At 40.3% G+C, this 18450-nt stretch overlaps 1 protein-coding gene across 1 annotated transcript in view; it reads right to left on the reverse strand.

Moving 5' to 3' along the window:
- Positions 1–8099: 8099 nt before the first annotated feature.
- The window catches only part of sting1 (stimulator of interferon response cGAMP interactor 1), a 64252-nt gene continuing 53901 nt past the window's right edge, over positions 8100–18450 (reverse strand). The window contains exon 7 of the mRNA XM_060915266.1: positions 8100–8604. Within this exon, the coding sequence (XP_060771249.1) occupies positions 8330–8604 (275 nt within the window). The 3' untranslated portion in view covers positions 8100–8329. The remainder of the gene's footprint in view (positions 8605–18450) is intronic.

Raw genomic sequence — 18450 nt, forward strand, 5'->3', positions numbered from 1 at the left:
TATTGACTTTGTTTCATTTATTATGGCTTACTTACATGGTTTATAGTATTTTTTAAAAAATGTTGAAACATTTCATTTCATTATTTTTTTAAAGCCATTTTTGGTCTACAGCATTTCTTTACGTGTCTAAAACTTTTGCACTTTCATTACTGTTCATAAAGAACCTCAAAACATTTTCAGTTTCACATTGTCCTGTTTTGCAAACTAAAGGTTCCTCATTATATTACTTTTGGCCTTGATATAGACCAACCATTTGTTTGTTATATATAAAACTATGAGGTTTTTTTTGTATAGTGTGGTTCAGTAATTCTCTTCAAGCATAGAATAATCATTACTTAATGTGTTTTTTAAACTCATGCAACATTTTTACACCTTTAGCACTATCAATATACCAAAATATACAGTTCAGAAATGTTCCCATGTTCTCCTGTGATTCTGACATAGCTAGTGGGATTAAAACATGAGTCTCAAACTGCGTTATCATATTCCCATAAACTCAAGAGCTTGTCATTGACTACGTCAGCTAGTTAGGGCCTTTGGTGAAAAATTTCCAGATACTATGTGATGGGTTCAAGCGGTTGAGCCATCATGATGTCATTAGTCCAGTAACACTTCCCAAAATTAGAGCATTTCTTTTTAAAATGGTGGCTTTTATGACTCAAACACCAACCTGCGTAATCTCTATTAGCCATTCAATCTGACATAACTGTTAAAAAAAAAATTAACTTTTTAAGGAGTACGGAGACACAGAGGTGACACACAAGTTATTACTTTTATATATTGGTCAATATTTTTTAACAAGGTCTGGCCCTGGATTAATATATAGTAAGGTTACAGGTTATGTTTCTTATGAACTATGGAGTTCTTCACTATTAGCTACGATTGTATTTAAAAAGGAGTGAGATACAGAAATGAATCAGATTAGACATTGTAATGACAGGAACCTAAGCATGGAGATGATATTACACTTACACTTCACTACAATCTTAGAATAATGCATAAAGACGCTGGAGTCAGTGGTGTTCATGACATCAATATACCATTAATAAACATCACTAGAGGAAGTTTACGCAGTTCATGGCTTTTACTTTGGTAGTTCCTGGCTACAATATCATACTTCATGGCTACATCTTGTGAAAAACTAACCAGAATGTCAAGGATGTAGGAGCTCATCTGGCCTGCCATCAAAACAACCATGATGACCAAAACATCCAACAGAACTGAAGTGTGACGATGTGAGAGAGGACCAACCTCCACGACAAAGTGTTTATAACAGTAAAATCAACAAAAGGACTAAATTTTGTTCCCCAGGGGAAGATCGACCCAAAACAGAGAGGAGATACAATTCTAGTCAGAAGAAAATGTGCTAAGTTGACCTAATTCCTAATGTGTTAGCAAAAAATTGACCAAGTGTTGTGCAGAAGGTCTAGCTCTTTCAAACAAAACAATCAGAACTGAAATCCATTGAGAACTGAGGGAGGAGATAATGACTTAGCTGAAAATAAACAAAGTTGTAAATAAATTGTTTACAACAAGAACATCAACAAACAAACGACCAAATTTTGTTCCTCATGGGAAGATCTGCCCAAAACATTGATCACAACTGAAATTGGGTGAGAAATATGAGACAAGATATAATTCTAATGAGAAGTCCCAAAAACTCGTTAAGTTGACCTAATTAGCAGTTCGTTAGCAAAAATTTGATAAAACAATGACCAAATGTTGTTCAGAACGTCTAGTTCTTTCAAATAAAACAATCAGAACTGAAATCCATTGAGAACTAAGGAAGGAGATATGATCTCATCTCATCTCATTATCTCTAGCCGCTTTATCCTGTTCTACAGGGTCGCAGGCGAGCTGGAGCCTATCCCAGCTGACTACGGGCGAAAGGCGGGGTACACCCTGGACAAGTCGCCAGGTCATCACAGGGCTGACACATAGACACAGACAACCATTCACACTCACATTCACACCTACGCTCAATTTAGAGTCACCAGTTAACCTAACCTGCATGTCTTTGGACTGTGGGGGAAACCGGAGCACCCGGAGGAAACCCACGGGGAGAACATGCAAACTCTGCACAGAAAGGCCCTCGTCGGCCACCGGGCTCAAACCCGGACCTTCTTGCTGTGAGGCGACAGCGCTAACCACTACACCACCGTGCCACTGGAGATATGATTTAGCTGAAAATAATCAAAGTGTAAACAAATTGTTTACAATGGGAAAATCAACAAACCAACAACCAAGTTTCATTCTTCAAGGGAAGATCTACCCAAAACATCGATCAGAACTGAAATCGGATGAGAATTTAGGGAGGAGATACAATTCTAGAGAGAGGCCTGGAAAATTCGTTAATTTGGCCTAATTAGTCACTCATTAGCATAAAATATGACAAAACAATGACCAAGTTTTGTGCAGAGTGATGAGTTCTTTCAAACAAAACAATTGGAACGGAAATCAGTGGAGAACTGATGGAGGAGATACAATTTTAACTGAATTGTGGACGACAGACAGACGACGGATGCCACGCCATGGCGAGAGCTCATCGGCCTTACCCAGTCATTCCTTGGTCTCTGATTCCCGTCTTTACTTGATGATCCATTTAAGAGGAAGGAGCGTTTATCGGCAGGGTGCTAATATTTTCCAAGTAATTGATTTATACATCTTAACACTACTTTGATTTCTTTACACGTGTCTACTGATTTGTGGCCTGATTGCTTGTTCAGGGTTATTTTTAGTAAAAAGGTTTTTAAAAAGTCTCACTTCTGGCAGGTATGATGGTAAGATTGCGTAAGAAAAGGTTCAATATACGAATCCTGCTGGACGTTGGACAAGTGTTTTTGACACATCAGTGGCACGAGGTTTCATGAAATGAATTCCACTTACACCTAGATCTGATATAATACCAAAGAAAAGGTGTGCGTGCATGTGCATGCATACGTGCGTGTGTGTATGTGTGTGTGTGTGTGTGTGTGAGAGATCATAACTGACTTGATCTAACCTGCCTGGTTTTTTTTTCTTATTCTTTTCCTCCAGATCTCATGGAAAAATAAGCCAGTAAAAAAAAAAAAAAAATCATACAAGAAGAAAAACAGACTTCCTCATCTTATATTTGTTTTATAATTATCTCATAATGAGAAATATTATATGCACACACCCTGGCCATTTTATTAGGCACACCTGTACGCATTTTCATTTAACCGGCCAATCGTGTTTCAGCAGTATAATGTACAAACTCATGCAGATACAAGTCAAGCGCCTCGGTTAATGTTCATAGCACATCAAATAGCAGAATGAGGAAAAACGTGATCTTGGTGACTTTTACCATAGTAGAGCTGTTGGTGGCAGACAGGTTGTTGGTGCCAGATTTTCACACAGAAGAGTCACTAGGTGTTAGGGTTTACGCTGTCTGCTCCGAAGGAGGTCGACTTGACAAAGTATGATCTAGGAATGTAGACCTCTGCCGCCTAAGAGAGTTTACCTCATGGCTGTCCGGGAGCAAACAGTCACTGACACAGACACAGCTGCTCGGAGATGTTTCTCACTTTACTGCAGGACAAACATGAGTATATATTCATATTCAAGAGTGTGTTGTAGCTCTGTGATTGGATGATGATGATGATGATGATGATGATGATGTGATTGATGAAGCTAAGCTTTCTAAGTATAACGTAAATGGGTGATGAAGCATTACATCACTGATTTAGACTACACTACTGTATGAAAGAAGAGAGAGACATTATGTACCATTACATCACCTGTCAGGATCATAGTCTTATGAAATGAAGAAAGACAACATAATACTGGTCAACATAACCTTCATTAAGCAGAGAGCAGAATGTGCAAGCAAAGATAAAGCTCAAGGATTTAACTAACCAAAACAAGTAGCAATCAAACCAGCCTGCACCAGGTTCAAGAACAAGTAGCAATCAGACCAGCCTGTACCAGGTTCAAGAACAACTAGCAATCAGACCAGCCTCTACCAGGTTCAAGAACAACTAGCAATCAGACCAGCCTCTACCAGGTTCAAGAACAAGTAGCAATCAGACCAGCCTCTACCAGGTTCAAGAACAAGTAGCAATCAGACCAGCCTGTACCAGTTTCAAGAACAAGTAGCAATCGGACCAGCCTGTACCAGTCTCAAGAACAAGTAGCAATCAGACCAGCCTCTACCAGGTTCAAGAACAAGTAGCAATCAGACCAGCCTGTACCAGTTTCAAGAACAAGTAGCAATCAGACCAGCCTCTACCAGTTTCAAGAACAAGTACCAATCAGACCAGCCTGTACCAGGTTCAAGAACAAGTAGCAATCAGACCAGCCTCTACCAGGTTCAAGAACAAGTAGCAATCAGACCAGCCTCTACCAATTTCAAGAAAAAGTAGCAATCAGACCAGCCTGTACCAGGTTCAAGAACAACTAGCAATCAGACCAGCCTGTACCAGGTTCAAGAACAAGTAGCAATCAGACCAGCTTGTACCAGGTTCAAGAACAAGTAGCATTCAGACCAGCCTGTACCAGGTTCAAGAACAAGTAGCAATCAGACCAGCCTGTACCAGGTTCAAGCATGCCAGATAAATAATTTTATCACTTGGGTTTACCCAGAATGGTGCAAAAAACAAAAAACATCCAGTGATCCGCAGTTCTGTGATCATCAGAAGATAATAGCCAGGCTGGTTCGAGCTGGCAAGAACTCTGCAGTAACTCAAATAACCACTCTTTACAACCATGGTGAACAGAAAAGCATCTCAGATCTCACAACATGTTGAACCTTGAAACGGATTCACTACAACAGCCTCTGGTTCCAGTCCTGTCGAATCTGAGGCTACACGTGGGCACAGACTGACTGAAACTAGACAGAAAATCATTGCCTGGTCTCCTCATATATGACTATATTCAAGATATTTTCACTTGATGGGATATTTTTAAGACTTAAAACAGGCAGGAGTGGCGAAATGTGTGACAAGATTTTAAAAAAAAACATTCACAAACATCACTGGACTAATTATAGAGTTATAAATATACTAATTACACACTTGGTCGAGAGATAGTCTCAGTGCTTTGAATTTCTTTCTGCCACTTCAAGACACAATGCGCTTCCTTCGAATTTCCTGTCAGTGTTAATGACAATCTGGCAGTAAATCAGGCTAAATAGGAAACTTTTTTTAAATACAGACGAGTAAGAAACCTGGCAATCAGGTTAGTGTTGACTCACCAGACCAGACAGGGATATTTTTATGGAATTTCTAAAGATACACTATGAAAGGAAAGGTGCTTCATGATGATGTCATTGTCTGTACGCACCACTTCTGTCTAACAAAACCATTATATCAGTCCAAACATGGTGCTGAACTCAGCATGATATTTCCCACATCCTGTGTGTCACTTGCCACGTATTTCATTAGAAACGGCTCTTTAAATGGGACAATACAATGTACATATCTTGTCTTTAAGGTCAAAGATCCAGTAAGTACCTTAAAAAAAACAAAAATCCATCCTGAATGACTTGCGCATTAAATTCTACAATTATCACGTGTTTTTCAGAGAAACCTGAGATGTTGATCTGTTTTCACTTTGGTTAACAGTTTCTGACTTCACACGGCTTTCCTGATATTGTTGTAGTGGGATTTAGCCTTCTCTTTATGTCTATCCAAAGAGACTGATGCAGCAGCGCTTTAGTCCTTTAGTTTGTCCAGCTGTTCCATCTGTACGCCCTACTCACATCTTTAACTTTCATACTAATGCAGTACCACCAACACTACCATCACACGTCATCTAGTAGCTCGCTAACGAGCCGGGCTGGGCCGAGCCGAGTCTCTGCCATAACTCAGCACAATTGCATTGTAGAGCCGAATTACATTCTGCAACTTTGAGTTCAACATTTGCTGGCTCTATTACTTTTGCACTGCATTTCTCATTAATAGGAAAGTGAACGTCTCTGGAAAACGGTGATCTTTTTTTTTTTTCGTGAACAAATCCCTTATGTTTCCAATCTGTGAAATTGCTTCTTCTATTAAACAATGATGTACTAACTGCGATAGCAATATCTTCTTGTGACATCAGACAACCGCTGGATTCTCACAGGAAGAACGGAAATACAGAGCCATCCAAAAAAATTAGTACGAGAATCATTAAACACATCGCAAATAATTACATCCAAACAACCGAGGGGAACCGTCAGGGCCTTCCAGACGTTCAGAGAAGGCCCAAACAGATCAGTGTTTCAAATGTTATATTTAATTTCTCTCATAATTTCATTATAATTATTTTCTTCTAATTCTAATTTGGCCTCATTTTCTATAAAATGTGCTTCAGAAATGAAAGGGTTACTGTCCTGAAAACATAAAAATCAAGTTATCCAGTGAGATATTTTGTTTGTTGTCTCTGGGCTGGGAAGAGTTTAGAGTTGCTCACTCATTGGTTCGGACTTCATTGCCGGGACAGAAGGCCATGGCAGTGTATGTTTATGTAGGAAGTGACAGATGACTGATTAACCAATCAGATTTTGATTTATAGTGGGAGGGACCAAAAATGTCATCACGGTGGTGTAGTGGTTAGCACCGTCACCTCACAGCAAGAAGGTCCGGGTTCAAGCCCAGCTGCCGACAAGGGCCTTTCTGTGCGGAGTTTGCATGTTCTCCCCGTGTCCGCGTGGGTTTCCTCCGGGTGCTCTGGTTTCCCCCACAGTCCAAAGACATGCAGGTTAGGTTAACTGGTGACTCTAAATTGATCGTAGGTGTGAATGTGAGTGTGAATGGTTGTTTGTCTCTGTATCAGCCCTGTGATGACCTGGTGACTTGTCCAGCGTGTACCCCGCCTTTCGCCCGTAGTCAGCTGGGATAGGCTCCAGCTTGCCTGCGACCCTGCACAGGATAAGTGGCTACAGATAATGAATGGATGGATGGAAATTCATAAATAATTAAAATAAAACTTTTACAAAGCTAACTTATATTGAAAATACAATCTGTAAAAAAAAAAAAACTAGACTTAAAACGTTCAGTGTTAACATGTGGAAGTAGACTTCCCGGATTTCTAAGGCGTTCATATTAAACACAGTTCCTTGTGCCTTAGAAATCTGGGAAGTCATCCATCCATCCATTATCCATAACCGCTTATCCTGTGCAGGGTTGTAGGCAAGCTGGAGCCTATCCCAGCTGACTACAGGCGAAAGGCGGGGTACACCCTGGACAAGTCGCCAGATCATCACAGGGCCGATACATAGACACAAACAACCATTCACACTCACATTCACACCTACGGTCAATTTAGAGTCACCAGTTAACCTAACCTGCATGTCTTTGGACTGTGGGGGAAACCGGAGCACCCGGAGGAAACCCACGCAGACACAGGGAGAACATGCAAACTCCACACAGAAAGGCCCTCGCCGGCCACGGGGCTCGAACCCGGACCTTCTTGTTGTGAGGCAACAGTGCTAACCACTACACCACCGTGCTGCCCTATTTATGCATTTATTATTACTTATTATTGTTTTATATTTAATTTTGGGGGGCGCCATGGTGGTGTAGTGGTTAGTGCTGTCACCTCACAGCAAGAAGGTCCGGGTTCGAGCCCCGTGGCCGGCGAGGGCCTTTCTGTGCAGAGTTTGCATGTTCTCCCCGTGTCCGCGTGGGTTTCCTCCGGGTGCTCCGGTTTCCCCCACAGTCCAAAGACATGCAGGTTAGGTTAACTGGTGACTCTAAATTGACCGTAGGTGTGAATGTGAGTGTGAATGGTTGTCTGTGTCTATGTGTCAGCCCTGTGATGACCTGGCGACTTGTCCAGGGTGTACCCCACCTTTCGCCCGTAGTCAGCTGGGATAGGCTCCAGCTTGCCTGCGACCCTGTAGAACAGGATAAAGCGGCTAGAGATAATGAGATGAGATGAGACAACCCGACCCAGGATCCATAGAAATGTTTGCCATGTTCAGTCCATCTACAGTGAGTTCAAATCCCAAAGGATTTTGTATTCACTATCTATATGTGCTTACTACGTAGAGTATAACGGACTTGAGCTGTAGTACCAATACATTCATTGTTTCTACATAAACAATTTTAAAAAATTCTCATTTGTTTTTATTTTATATTTTTATTGAAATAGAGGATATATAAAGAAATATGTGGAAAAAAATGGGCCATTAATTATGTAAATTTAGCCACAAACTTTAGGAGTTACAATAATAATAATAATAATAATAATAATAATAATTCATACTGCATTAACAATGAAATAAGGTGGTTCTGATAACCTTAATGGCAGTTTCCTACCACTAGTTTACATCTTTAAACACACCATGAACATGTTATGTACAGAAAGTCGAATACGGATCATCACTTTATCGACGTCTGTTGTGGTGATGGTTTTGAGTGTAGTCTGTATTCTCCACAGGTTCTGACCTCAGTGAACATGGTGCGCTAATCATCAGACTGGGCAGGGAGGTGAGTGGCGCCTCCTGCTGGTGGGGATGAAGCGGAGTTGTAAAAACAGTCTGTTCTGGCACGGGTTGGGGCAGTTCCTCTGGCAGGTCCATTGGGATCTCGTGCTCCTGCTGCTGCAAGTGCTTGATGATCTCCGTGGACAGGTAGTGAGGGTCACCGTCAGCTCGTTGGTCTGAATTTAAAAATAAATAAACAATTTGAGTTAATGAAAATGCTTACAAGGAATTATTAGCTTGTAAGAAAATGTTTGTAGAACGTTTTACCTAAAAGTGCAGTGACCTGCGAAAACCTTTCATGTGAAAAGTTCTAGCATTTTAAAAATCACCAAAAGTGAAAAGCACTTGCAAGATATTTAAATCGTGTTTAAAGATTTCATTCTAATTCCACTGAACGATGTAGTGCCTAATCTCATCTACTTACAGGAAAACAACATTACTGCCACATTTTAAAGGTGACATATTATACCCCTTTTCCACAAGTTGACACAATTCCTTGAGGTCTTAAAGGAGAACTGAAGTCATTTTTAAACTTGCTTTATTTCTTAATTAACGTGTTATGCAATTACGTTTTCGGTTTTAGTAACCTTATATCGTGACTCGTATTGGCAACTAATTGCAATTAAATATTATACTTATCGGCCTATTCGGTTTTTAGCCGTGTTGAATTTAGTTCGTTTGGTCCACGGCAGGCGTCGCTTATCTGCGTGATCTTCACGAGACTTGTGCGAGACTTCGAAACGTGAAGCGTCAGCCAGGTGTCAGTGCCGCCATTTTGAAAACTGTTTTCCAAACGAAGTATTGCACAAAAACGAGTTTAAATGACGATTGCTGCCTACTTTTTTCAAACTTTCCTGATTGCTAACAAAACAAACAAAACTTCCGGCTTGATTATATCAGCATTCGAAAGAGGGCGCGCGCGTCTTTTGACAACGTTGGCAGATGTCGGTCACTTTGATTTCTGCTGTATGTTTTACTTCCGTCCTACGATGTCTCGCACAGGTCTCAACGAATCTCGTTTACGGCCATCCCTTTGACATATGGACTGATATATTACAGAGCATATTTCAAACACTCATAACTTGCTATAGCAGCGACAAAATAGTGATCAAAAATGCTTTCCGATATTTAATAAAATGAGAGCAATAGAACTTTGATAATAAAAAATTTGCCTTCAGTCCTCCTTTAATTAAATGTCTGTGACATGCTTCGATCAAAATACCACAAGGATAAAACACCACAGCTCCCTGTCGAAACAGCCCTGATCAAAACAGCTGATTTCACTGAGTGCCTGTTTTTTTAAATAAGTCACTGTTCAGCCCACCCCCTCTTCTGCTCAAGCCATGACTGGAGATACTCAGATGAGGGGGCGGGATCATTCTAATGAGCTCCACTTGTGACATAGAAAGAGGAGCAGAATCTGAACGGCTTGCTGTTTACTGAAATAGGCAGAAAAAAAGAGAAAAGACTGGATAGTCTTATTTCAGTGTTTGTGGGTTGGTAGGCTCCAGATACCCAAATGTATATGTGCTGTGAGGTGCTAATGCTAACCACTGCACCACTGTGCCTGTTAGAACTTCCACCAACTTTCTTGGAGGAGGTTATGTTTTTGCCTCTGTTTGTTTGTTTGTTCCTAACATACTTCAAAAAGTAATGAACAGACTTTGATGACATTTTGAGGAAAGGTGGGCCATGGGCAAAGGAACAATTGATTCGATTTTGATCCAGATCGAGATATGTTTGTAGATCCAAGATTTGTTTGTCTTTTCCCAATGTAACTCAAAAAGTAGTGAACGGATTTTGATGAAATTTGGTGTCCAGCTTTAGTATTATCCTCAGTTCAAGTCACTTGATTTTATTGTTGATAATATGTAGCTTGGTGGAAGTATGCACTCTATCAAGTGCCCTTCTAGTTATTGTCCTTAAATTAAACTTTTAAACTTTGCTGTTGGGTAGCACGGTGGTGTAGTGGTTAGCACTGTTGCCTCACAGCAAGAAGGTCCTGGGTTCGAGCCCAGCAGCCGACGAGGGCCTTTCTGTGTGGAGTTTGCATGTTCTCCCCGTGTCTGCGTGGTTTTCCTCCGGGCACGGGCGCAGATAGAGGGGGGAATTCGTCCCACCCAGATTTAAATTCACCTCGTTCGGTCCCCCCCACTTATAGGGAGGAAAAAAACGTCTATGCTGTCTTTCTTTGCATAAGGCAAACCTCACGGAAAAATCAAAAGACTAATTACCATTCGGTTTATTGAGGTGCACAGCAGTACATACATAGTTGCAACTGCGCAGACTGCACAGGTTGCGAGCTCGAGCTTGGTTGCTATGGTTACCCACAAGTTTGACAGGCATATCGGGGACAGCGCCTCCTAGTTCAGGACCCCAACACGGCATGATGAAGGGTGCCAAAAGGCAAAAAACGATTGCATCGTTTTAAAAAAAAACGACTGTAAGTAAACTGTGCCTTACTTTATCATATCACCTTGCAATTTTTTGATAGTCTGTTCAAAGTAATGTCATAGTGAAAGTAAAATCGTACGGAGTAGAGATGCCTTTCTGGTAGCCTCCTTCTTTCGGTGGTAGCCTGTAGATACAGTGCTCAGAAGGCAGTTTTAATGTTTAATCTGGCGTTCCCTGCCATAATTTCAGCGAGCATATTGTTTCATAAGGAAACTTTGCGAAGAGTTGTTGACTGACTGCCGCTCACGCAACACACAGGCATAGTTAGAAAGCCAGGATGCACTGGTTTACACTTTACACACACACACGTAGCCCAGCCTCTCGCTATGTTTAACAGTTGGAACTTAGCGGTTTTAAAACTAGTTTTGCAGTTTTGCAGTTTCTGTGCGTGATGATAATGTGTAAACTTTGGATTTCCATAGGCTATGTTAAAATGTTATCATTGTCGGGGGGCGCTGTTGAGCAGGATATGGAGTAAGACACGCTTTGGGAAGCTCTGCCAAAATCTAAGTTTAAAATTGTATTTGAAGCGCTTTATACTTCTCATATTGGTCGACTGAAGTCACGTACATGTGGCCAGTGAGCTGATCTGTATTTTATGTCAATGGCGAGGAACCTACGACAATATTCTTACACTCCTGGGCGGAAAACGGCTAATAGCAAACAAGCTAGCATGGAAGATCTCAAGACCGAAGTTCTTGCCTCTCTTAAAGATGACATCTCAACACTAATCAGGTCAGAACTAAAGGACATTCTTACTGGCGAATTCAGCGCGGTAAAAAGTGAAATTCAGGCTGTTAAGACTGAGGTCGTGAACAGTGTTTCTCGACTGCGCACCGACCTAGAAACGGTGACTACCAAAATGGCTGACATGGAGCACAGTCTGACAACGTGCTCAGACGATGTTACAACTCTACAAGCTACAGTCGAACAACTTCAGGCAAATGTGTTGGACTTGCAACAAAAATGCATGGACATGGAAGGCAGAATGAGGAGATCAAACATCCGAATACTAAACGTCCCAGAGGAGGCTGGAACGGGCGACCCGTCATTCGTCACACAGCTACTGAAGGAGGCATTCGATTTGGATAAAGACGTGTTGGTTGACAGATCGCATCGACTCGGAAGGGCTTCGTCATCAAAGAAATCTAAACCTACGCGAGAGAATAGCCCTACTGCAAGCCAGGAGAAGCCCCGGGCCATAATCGCAAAGCTCCATTATTATCAGGATTGTGTGGACATACTTCGCCGAGCAAAGGAAAGAGGTGATGGCTTGCGCTATGGAGGAGTGTCTATTTCCATCTTTCCGGATTATCCTCCAGCCGTCGCGCGAGCAAGATCTGCGTTCAACGAGGTAAAACAGCTGCTGAGAGGCCGCGAGGATGCCCGCTACGGAGTGAAGTTCCCTGCCAAGTTATGCATCACTTTCAAAGGCACCAAGAAAGAATTTTTGGACCCGAGAAAAGCGATGTCGTATGTGAAATCGACAATACTTGTGGAAGACAGGCTTGTATCGTCAGAGTAAACGTTGTAATCATGATGACATGTCCGAAAGGTAGGCTAAAATCTATTTAGAAATTGAAAGTGATCGCGAGTGAGAGAGAATTACTATAATCAATAGAACCACTGATGTTTGGACTGGCTTGATACAATGGACAGTCGACTTAACGTATTGGAAGCGCTTTTCATTACTGCTTAATTGGCAGAGCCCCCTGCTCGAGTTTGAGTTCCCCCATCACAAGCACATAGTCTATGTGTGGATTCCATTGTAAAGGGTTTAGTGTTCACCTCATTCTAGGTGACAAGGGAAGGGACTTAATCGCACCTGATAATCTTTTTTGTATGGTTTTAATGCTTATTTTTCTCACCTTTTTTTTTTTTTTGGAGGAGGACCTTTTTTTTTTTTTTTTTTGCACCAATATCTGGATACATTAATATGCTTTTATATAATGATAAATGGCTAACACACTGTTGAGAGGTAATACAGGATGCCCAGTTAACTTTGTTTCCTGGAATGTGAAATCTTTAAATCACCCTGTTAAACGCAAGAAAGTTCTGTCGCATCTCAGCCAGCTTAATGCTGGACTGGCCTTTCTCCAAGAAACACATTTACGTCAATGTGATCATAGTAAACTAAGAGGCACCTGGATAGGTCAACTCTATCATTCCAATTTCAACAGTAAGTCAAGAGGCACAGCTATTTTGATAAATAAGAATGTTCCATTTGTAATGTCAAAAGTGGAGGCAGATAACTATGGAAGGTATGTTATAGTTACAGGAAGATTATATGAAACCCCAGTTGTCCTAGCTAACATATACGCCCCCAACTGGGATGACGAGTCATTTTTTTCATCCTTTTTTTCTCGCTTGCCAGATATAAACTCTCACTACCTTATTTTGGCAGGTGATCTGAACTGTGCCTTCTCCCATTTAGACCGTAGCTCAACTAGAATGGTCCCTCAAACTAGAGCAAGCCAAACCATTGATTTATTTCTTCAGACTTATGGGATTACAGATGTATGGCGCTTTCAGAATCCTAACTCTAGATGTTACTCTTTTTTCTCCCATGTTCATAAAACCTTTTCCCGCATAGATTATTTCCTAATGGACAACCGCCTTCTCCCCATAGTGAGTAAGTGTGAATATCAAGCAATTATTATATCTGATCATGCCCCATTATTGATGACATTGGATATACCAACCTCACAAGATGTTTATAGACCATGGCGATTAAATAATTTATGGCTCAGTGATCAATGCTTTGTTGATTTTATCTCATCTGAAATATCATCATTTATGGAAAATAATAAAACACCAGGTATGTCATCATCAACAATATGGGAGTCTATGAAGGCATATCTAAGGGGACAAATTATATCTTATTGTGCCCAAAAGAAAAAGGGTGAAACAGCATATCTTAAGAAATTAACTGAGGATATTTTGCATGTCGATAGGTTACTTGCTCAGGCACCATCCCCAGACTTATATAAACACAGGCTCATGTTACAGACAGAATTCAATCTTTTATCATCTAAATATATTACCAACCTTCTCAATAAATCACATCATAAAATTTATGAACACGGTGAAAAAATAGGTACAATTCTTGCACACCAGCTGCGCCAAAGGTCTGCAGCCCAAAGTATAACTGAAATAAGTGATGAGACAGGCAATAAGCATATCAACCACCTTGAAATTAACCAGACTTTCCATAGGTTCTATTCTAGGCTGTACAGTTCTGAATCACATCAGGATAAAAATCTGTTTCAATCCTTTTTTCACAATTTAGATATTCCTTCAGTACAGAAGCAAGTTGCCTCTGAACTTGATGAGCCATTCACTGAGGAAGAATTTTGCTTTGCTGTGAAAACTATGCAAAATGGCAAATGCCCGGGGCCAGATGGATTTCCTAGTGAATTTTTAAAAAAGTTTTCTAAAGAGCTAGCACCTCTTCTACTCTCTGTGTTTGAAGAGTCATTCACAGCTGGGTCACTGCCCCCAACAATGCGTCAAGCTGTTATATCACTTATTCCTAAGAAGGACAAAGATCCCTTAATATGTGGCTCTTACCGCCCAATTTCTCTTTTAAATGTTGACAATAAAATACTTGCCAAAATGTTAGCCTTGCGATTGGAAAGAATACTTCCATCACTGATATCAGAGGATCAGACAGGATTCATTAAAAATAGACAATTATCATCTAATGTACGTAGATTGCTTAATATTCTTTACAACTCCTCACCATCCAAAAGCAAAGAAGTTTTGATATCACTAGACGCCGAAAAGGCCTTTGATCGAGTAGAGATGGACTATCTTTTCTTTATTTTAGAACGTTTCGGGTTTGGACCACAATTTATACAGTGGATTAAGGTATTGTATTTCCTACCTATGGCAGCTGTTCGAACTAATAATAACCTCTCACCTTTCTTCAATTTACAACGTGGCACTAGACAAGGCTGCCCCTTGTCGCCCCTACTATTTGCTTTAACTATTGAGCCACTGGCAATTGCACTGCGTAGCAATACTGACATCAAAGGAGTGTTGAGAGGCGGATTAGAGCACAAGGTTTCACTATATGCCGATGATATGCTCATATATATGTCAGATCCTGAGGAAAGTCTACCTAAGATGCTGGAGGTGCTACATTCATTTGGTAGGATTTCAGGATACAAGGTTAACATGCAAAAAAGTGAACTTATGCCTATTGACCCCTCCTATCAGCTTACTACAAACCAATCATTTTCTATCAAGATATGCACACATAAATTTAGGTATTTAGGAATTTGGATAACACGTAGGTTTAAAGATTTATATGAAGCTAATTTTGCCCCACTTTTAAAAAGTCTAAAGACAGACTTAAGCCGCTGGAACCTCCTCCCGCTATCCCTAGGGGGAAGAATCAACATTGTCAAAATGAATATCATGCCTCGTTTTTTGTTTGTCTTCCAATGCCTCCCCATTTTCTTAACTAAATCTTTTTTTGGAAATATAAACAAACTTATATCTGGCTTTATTTGGAATGGGAAAAATCCACGTATACGTAAAGAAGTACTGCAACGACACAAACAACATGGTGGGTTCTCCTTGCCCAACTTTCAATATTACTATTGGGCAACTAATATTAAAAACATACTTTTTTGGATCCACTCTGCTACTTATGAAAACTGCCCCAGCTGGTTGCAGCTAGAAATAGCATCTTGCAAACAGGTCTCATTACATGCAATAGCCTGCTCCAAAATTCCCCTTGCAGAGCCCATGTCCAAATTCTGCAGCAATCCCATTGTGAAACACACTTTTAAAATATGGGCACAATTTAGACGGGCCTTCTCTTTATTTGACATGTCTAAGAATGCCCCTTTGGTTGGAAACAATATGTTTACCCCATCTATAAATGATAATGCCTTTAAGGTCTGGTCTGAGAGGGGACTGAAGACAATCAAAGATCTCTATGTTGGTGGGGTGTTTGGATCCTTTGAATATTTCCAAACACAAAACCGCATTCCTAGCACACACTTCTACAGGTATCTGCAGCTCCGTAGCTTTGTTTCTACACACTTTCCATCTTTCCCATCACCACAGACAGATTCTCTTTTAGATACATTAATCAAAATCCTTCCTCAATTTAAAGAAACAATAGGAACAGTTTATGGTGTACTTAATACAAGCAACTTAGAACAATTAACAGTGTTAAAAAGCAAATGGGAGGAGGAACTGGATACAAATATATCTGACACACAATGGCAATCCGCTCTCAAAAATATACATTCATCGTCAATTTGCCTCAAGCATGCTGTTATTCAATTTAAAGTCTTCCACCGGTTACATTGGTCCAAGACAAGGTTGGCTAGGATTATGCCTAATATTGATCCAACATGTGACAGATGTAAAGTTGAACCTGCTACACTCGTACACATGTTCTGGAGTTGTCCAAAATTATTTGAGTTTTGGAATTCAATCTTTGTGTTTTTGTCTAAAGCTCTGAATGTGGATATTGAACCCTCTCCATTGGTTAGTATTTTTGGAGTAGCACCTGAAGAACTAAGCGGCATAGGCGACTATGGTAAAATTGTTATAGCATTTACAACACTAATTGCCAGACGTATTATATTAATGAAGTGGAAAGACAAATCGCCCCCTACATTTAAGCATTGGATTAATGATGTAATGCAATATCTGACACTTGAAGATATCCGATTTCATATCCAGGGTAACAGTCTCAAATTCTGCTATATTTGGCAGCCTGTCCTCACTTTAGTGGGAAAGCTTGATTCTAATGACATTGTTATGTAGTAAATTCTATGGAAGTCCTCCTCCTCCTTCCTTCTTTATTTGTGTATTTTATTTATTTATTTATTTATTTATTTTTCATTATTGTTATCATTTTATTATTATTATTATTATTATTTTTATTTTTTTTATTTTTTTTATTTTATCTATTATTATTATTATTTATGTCATATTGTTTTTTCTTGTTGTTGTTAATTACTTTGAATTGGGGTGCGACGGGGTTGGGAGGGTTGAATGTTAATGTTTGTTCTGTACTTAACACAAAAATAAAAAAGACTTGAGATTAAAAAAAAAAATGTTATCATTGTCCTGGCCTGCAGGTAGTTCCTGGTGATGGCAGTGAGGGAGGTGAAATAACATGTATACACTACCGTTCAAAAGTTTGGGGTCACCCAGACAATTTTGTGTTTTCCATGAAAAGTCACACTTTTATTTATTTACCACCATAAGTTGTAAAATGAATAGAAAATATAGTCAAGACATTTTTCTGGCCATTTTGAGCATTTAATCGACCCCACAAATGTGATGCTCCAGAAACTCAATCTGCTCAAAGGAAGGTCAGTTTTATAGCTTCTCTAAAGAGCTCAACTGTTTTCAGCTGCGCTAACATGATTGTACAAGGGTTTTCTAATCATCCATTAGCCTTCTGAGGCAATGAGCAAACACATTGTACCATTAGAACACTGGAGTGAGAGTTGCTGGAAATGGGCCTCTATACACCTATGGAGATATTGCACCAAAAACCAGACATTTGCAGCTAGAATAGTCATTTACCACATTAGCAATGAAATAGAGTGGATTTCTGATTAGTTTAAAGTGATCTTCATTGAAAAGAACAGTGCTTTTCTTTCAAAAATAAGGACATTTCAAAGTGACCCAAAACTTTTGAACGGTAGTGTGTGTGTGTATATATATATATATATATATATATATATATATATATACACACACACACACACACACACACATACATACATACATATATATATACACAAAATGGAATCATTTGCTGACAGCTCAGTCCCCCCCAGTTCAAAAATCCTATCTGCGCCCCTGCCTCCAGGTGCTCCGGTTTCCCCCACAGTCCAAAGACATACAGGTTTGGCTAATTGGTGGCTCTAAATTGACCGTAGGTGTGAGTGTGAATGGTTGTTTTTCTATGTGTCAGCCCTGTGATGACCTGGCGACTTGTCCAGGGTGTACCCCGCCTCTCGCCCACAGTCAGCTGGGATAGGCTCCAGCCCACCTGCGACCCTGTAGAACAGGATAAGCGGCTACAGATTAGAGCCCTACACTCCCGCGGGAGTCCCGGGGGACTCGCCGCAAAGCAGTGTGGCGCGGGACAAATTTTGAAAGCTCATTGCGGGCGTGGGCGGGACCGGAAGTGCACATATGTGGCGCGAGTGGGAGCGGTGATAAGCTGCAGTCCCGCTAACTAAAAACGTGCTTGAAATAAAATTTATAAATTATTAATTTATGTCTATCATATATAATTTGTGCTGGATATTTTATTTGGCATTAATAAAAACATTTTAGGATGCCTAAATTTGCAGAGAATGTCAGATTGAGTGAGAAATAGCATCTTAAACTTGCTATTGATCACTCTAATGACTCGCAGTTCACACCCAGCTAGCAAGAGAACTATGAGTGAATTGATTTACTTGTTGCCTTAGTTTACAACTTTAATCAGAGAGACAGGTTACACAGTGACGGTAGGCTTGACTCAATGCTATCCCAGAAATCCTTCCTGTAATATGCAAATTTGGCTGTCCAATCAGAGG

The sequence above is a fragment of the Neoarius graeffei genome, chromosome 2 (genome assembly GCF_027579695.1).
Source record: "Neoarius graeffei isolate fNeoGra1 chromosome 2, fNeoGra1.pri, whole genome shotgun sequence".
NCBI classification, from domain to species: Eukaryota; Metazoa; Chordata; class Actinopteri; order Siluriformes; family Ariidae; genus Neoarius; species Neoarius graeffei.